Source organism: Hypomesus nipponensis, chromosome 8 (assembly GCF_054491055.1).
Source record: "Hypomesus nipponensis isolate SF chromosome 8, ASM5449105v1, whole genome shotgun sequence".
Classification (NCBI taxonomy): domain Eukaryota; kingdom Metazoa; phylum Chordata; class Actinopteri; order Osmeriformes; family Osmeridae; genus Hypomesus; species Hypomesus nipponensis.
The window spans coordinates 5085000-5089974 of NC_140368.1; the positions used below are offsets into that span (position 1 = coordinate 5085000).

Sequence of the window (4975 nt, forward strand, 5' to 3'; positions counted from 1 at the left end):
TGAAGACTCGGACTGGCGTACACAAATGTATTGCAATTATGTATGCATTCCGTTGACAAACTTATTTTTCAGACTTCTCAAAAAAGGCCTACATTTGACAAAATTACTTAATGTGTTTTGGGAGCACTGTCCCTTTAGTAATGGGTGGGACTTCATAATGTCCTTAGCAAATGGCGAAGGATAATAGAGGACGGGGGCGGTACTTAATTGTAAATAGCGAATTCTCTTCATAGGTGGTGGTTGGATCAGAACCTCTGGGTTGGGGTAATCCGTTTGAATAAGTATCAAGCTGCTGAACTTTGTACCTCCCTGTCATGGCAGTAGCTTTTAACTTACTTGCACCGTGGCGTTTTGTCAGGTTTGCCAGGTAAGTTTTACAACATTGCTGGCACCAGTTATCACAGTCTAGCAACATGAAGGCTAATGCTCACCAATCATTTTAGATTAGCTAGTTGTAGACTAGCTCGCTTGTAGTCAACATTGTCATAATAATGTGCTCGGCTTTTGCAGTCGAGGGTCTGCTAATGGCCAAAGTTGCTAGTCTAGGCTAATTTGAGCTAGCCTGCTGCCGTTGACAATGACAGGTCGTTCGCGATTGTGAGTAAATGAAGGTGATAGCTATGAAGGTGATAGCTAGCAGTTGCTTGCCAATTATGAATCACTGCCTATTAAACAAATAGTTCAATTTCTAGCCAAAAACATACATACAACAGTTTCCTTCAATGTTACACAAAGCAACAACATATTAAACTGTATGAATTAGACCGCTAACGTAGCAAGCTAGCTCTAGCTAACGCTACAGTAACATCGACGGTGACCTTTGGTCTACATTCATTCTGACTGAGTGAGAAGGCATTCATGGTTATATACCTACTACCTAACCAGAGAAAAGTTTACGCAAAAGGCATTGGCATAGATCTGAAAATAATGATATCAGCAGTAACCTTTTGTACAAATGAATCCAGACACTGTTTAGTCAGATTAACTGTCTGATATTTTACCAGTCCAATTTAAATACCTTCTTTCATTAAACAATAGTTTTTTGTACGTATTCACTAACATTACACAGGCTTTGTAGTTTGCTGTCATGACCCGACTTAACTAATGTTAGTCTTCTATAGTACTGAAGTACCAGCGTCTATACAGTACCTGTCTACCTGTTTCTGCAGGACTGTCCAGATCTCTCAGCTACCCAGTCTGAAGCTCCACACCACATCAGCCATGTCAGCCACAGTAGAACAGTTCAACCTGGCCAAGACCCAGCTGGGCACCCTCAAAGAGGACCCAGGGAACCAGGTCAAACTGCAGATCTACGCTCTCTTCAAACAGGTACTGTGACCATCTGGTTTCTCACTGGGGTTGCGATTGTTTTCTCACCAACTGATCTATGTAGTCAGTTATTATTCAGAATGTTGGTTCACTTTCACATCGAACTGGTTATAAACATGCCCTCTTTTTCTCTCTCTCTCCCTTTCCCCCCCATGTATTTCTCACTCCCTCATCCACTCTACCCAGGCAACTCAGGGACCCTGTAACACCCCTAAACCAGGAATGTTAGACTTTGTTAACAAAGTCAAATGGGATGCCTGGAAGGCTCTAGGATCCATTTCAGCAGTAACTACAGTCCATGCACACACACTCCCATGCTGTGATTAGCCAAACCAGCATTGTGTTATGGACAATCCTCCTCTGCTCCAATCAGGAAGAAGCTAGGAAGCAGTACGTGGATCTGATTGGCTCACTGGTGGCAGCCGAGGCCCCTGCCGGTGTTGCCGCACAGCCTGCTGGGAGCTCGGTGACCTTCAACACGTTGCTTGTCTCCACCCAGGACGGCGTCACCACCATCCAACTCAACAGACCAGAGAAGAAGAACGCCATCACCGTAGAGGTAACGGCATGGCACAAGGCTGTATATGTCTACGAGTGTGTGTGTGTGTGTGTTTATGTATGTGTACATGTGTGTGTCTGTATGTGTGCAACCAGCTATACTGCCCTCTCTGTTCCTCTTTTCAGATGTACAATGAGCAGATCAAGGCCCTGGAACAGGCAGGCAAAGATGATTCTGTCCTCACAGTCATCACAGGTAAATCTGTAAAACACTTAACGACATCCCTGCCTCCTTCCCACACACAAACACACTCGTCATGGCTCCTGGTTAACCCTTGCCACTCCTCTGTGGTCCAGGAAGTGGAGACTACTTCTGCAGTGGTAACGACCTGTCCAACTTCACCAAAATCCCAGATGGAGGCATGGAGCAGATGGCTAAAGATGCTGGAGAACTGCTCAGGTGAGGTAGGGAGGGAGGAGGAGGGGGGACAGCAGGGCTGGAGACATGGATTGACTTCATCAACTGACTCATGCACAATTGATGCATTTAAATGTGGATGAACACGTTTCAGACTAATTCAGACAGAGCTTAAAATGGCATGTGTCCCCCAGGTTATACGTGAAGGCCTACATTGACTTCCCCAAGCCCCTGATAGCTGTGATCAACGGACCGGCAGTGGGCGTGTCAGTCACGTTACTGGGGCTGTTCGATATCGTCTACGCCACAGAGAGGGTGAGACTCCTCCCTTTCCCTCCCACACTCTGACAGGAAGAGACAGGTACCACAGGCTAAGAACAGGTCTGAGAATCACAGCCAATGACCATGACTCTTTATCTCTGACCCCCACCCCTCCCTATCCTAGGCCACCTTCCACACCCCCTTTAGCCAACTGGGACAGAGTCCAGAGGGCTGCTCCTCCTATACCTTCCCCAAGATGATGGGAGTTGCCAAGGTACTTCCTTAACGCCTTCAGTTCAGTACACTAGTCATTTCATGAGTAATGTTGCTTTAAATTCACATGCAAATATTTGATGTTTTTTTTCTCTCAACTGTGTGTTCAGGCCAGTGAAATGCTGCTATTCAATAAGAAGCTGTCAGCCCACCAAGCTTGTGTCCAGGGTCTGGTCACTGAGGTGTTCCCTGACAGCAGCTTCAACAGTGAGGTCTGGACCAGGATCAAGGCCTACGCCAAGCTGCCCAGAAACGTACGACACAAGCCCGCACACACACACACAAACACACATGAACACACACACAAACACATGAACACACATGCATATTTATTTCCTGTCCCCTGTTCCACCCCTCCAGTCTCTGGCCCTGTCCAAGCAGCTGATTCGTCAGACGGAGAAGGAGAGACTCTACGACGTCAACAACCAGGAAGTGGAGCGTCTGGTGGAGCGGTGGCTGTCTGATGAATGCATGCAGGCCATCATGAGCTTCTTCCAGGCCAAGGCCAAGCTCTGAGAACCGGCCACACAGCCAGCCTGACATTTAACCAACCTGCAAACAACCAGCCCGTCAGCTGTCTAGCTCAGACCTGGAGTGAATTTCCTTGATTCCTTCCCCTAAAAAGCCTTTTTACATAGTTCTTTCTCTCTGGCCATGCAGTGAAGGAGATGGAAACTGAGGACACAGGGGAACATGGATAGACTGTTGAGATGCATCCCTGAATAAACAGTTTATCCATCCGTCCCATATGAACTCACCCACCTGCGACTCCCTTACTCCTAAATCCTACCCCCTAATCCCTACTTCCTACCCGCTCCCTCCTACGGTCAATGACCACTAGCATATCGTCTAACATATCGCAGGTTCCAATCAAGTGACTGTTCAGACTAATGCCTTTTTTTCCTATCTTGTGAATGAATGTAGTATGAATACTTTCCAGCCACCACACATTTTGCTGTGGTGTAGAACTGTCAAAGAGATGGGGCATTTTGTTATCAGTTTGTTCATGTTTTCATGGGCTCTGTGAAACGTGTGTGTGTGTGTGTGTGTGTGTGACGTGCACAGTGCCTGAAGGGGAGGTGAGCAGAGGTGTGTTCAGTAAAGTACAGATGAACAGTGCCTTCTCTTGACTAAGACGTAATCATGCTACCTTAATGAGGACTGTGTGTAGCCATGTAGAATGTTGTCACTTCGCCCTTCTAATCAGTGCCGACGCAGTCAATTAAATCCTATTTTGAAGGCTCATTGGTATCTCACGTATTTCTGATGGTGTCAGGATATTTGGGGGTTTACAATGGTGGGGCTGGAAAGCTGTTAAGTTGTTATTTCACCAAGCGTCCAGCAGAGAGAGCACAGCACCCATAAACCAGAACACACTTATTAGATCAACAGTTGTGTTGGAGTTGTGAGTTTTGTTGGCAGCGAAGAGACTGAAGAGTGTGTGTGTGTGTGTGTGTCTTTGTGTGTGTGTGTGTGTGTGTCTGTCCTTGGAGACAAGACTGTTCTATGCTGCTGTCTGCGAGGATCATTATGGAAAATGTATTAGCACTGGGAGACACCTGAGGTGCACACACACACACACAAACACACACACACAGAGAAATGCATCATCACCAGCAGACACCCAGGCAGGAAATGACCTAATCACCATGCACCTGTGAGACCCCAGGTGGTCGACACTCAGCCATCATCAAAGAAAAAACTGGAAGTGACGTGCTGTGCTCTTTCTTGCCCTGTCTAACATGGTCCACCAACTCAGTGACTTCTGCTTGTATGTCACCATGTTACATCTCAGACCAACCAGCCAGGAGCCGACTGTGTATCTAATCTAGGGGCACCAGCTCTGTCCCCGTCCCCGTCCCCCCCACACCTCTCCCTCCCCCAGCTGACGAAGACACATGCAAATGCTTGGTTTTTTGTCACAACAACCTGTCTGGTCTCACCTTTACCTGACCGATAACAGACACAGCTAGACCAGAACTCTGCCTTGCACCCCTTCACCCCTACCCTGTAGATAACGAGCAGTTACATCATAATACATCATAACACCCCGACCTAACAACCCCCCTCTTATAACCAAGGAAAACATTCATACTGATAAAACAGGCAGACATAAAGGTTAGGTTTGGCTGAGCATTCAAATTGATTCCTAATTCAGGTACACCCTGTGTCAGTGGCAGTATGTGCCCGGGTCTG

The 4975-nt window shown here is 47.0% G+C and overlaps 1 protein-coding gene across 1 annotated transcript; it reads left to right on the plus strand.

Moving 5' to 3' along the window:
- Positions 1 to 210: 210 nt before the first annotated feature.
- Positions 211 to 4024, plus strand: eci2 (enoyl-CoA delta isomerase 2). Its single transcript, XM_084703871.1, has 10 exons — positions 211 to 367; positions 1170 to 1329; positions 1516 to 1614; positions 1703 to 1888; positions 2014 to 2083; positions 2185 to 2287; positions 2440 to 2560; positions 2691 to 2780; positions 2890 to 3033; positions 3140 to 4024. The coding sequence occupies exons 1-10, from the start codon at positions 315 to 317 to the stop codon at positions 3293 to 3295; spliced, it is 1182 nt and encodes a 393-aa protein (XP_084559997.1). The 5' UTR covers positions 211 to 314; the 3' UTR covers positions 3296 to 4024.
- Positions 4025 to 4975: the final 951 nt, after the last annotated feature.

Excerpts from the sequence above, each read along its gene's own strand:
- eci2 (XM_084703871.1), top strand. The coding sequence starts at position 315 with ATGGCAGTAGCTTTTAACTTACTTGCACCGTGGCGTTTTGTCAGGTTT. Across the intron at positions 2,781-2,889 it reads AGATGATGGGAGTTGCCAAG|GCCAGTGAAATGCTGCTATT; the intron begins GTACTTCCTTAA and ends CTGTGTGTTCAG. Across the intron at positions 3,034-3,139 it reads ACGCCAAGCTGCCCAGAAAC|TCTCTGGCCCTGTCCAAGCA; the intron begins GTACGACACAAG and ends CCACCCCTCCAG.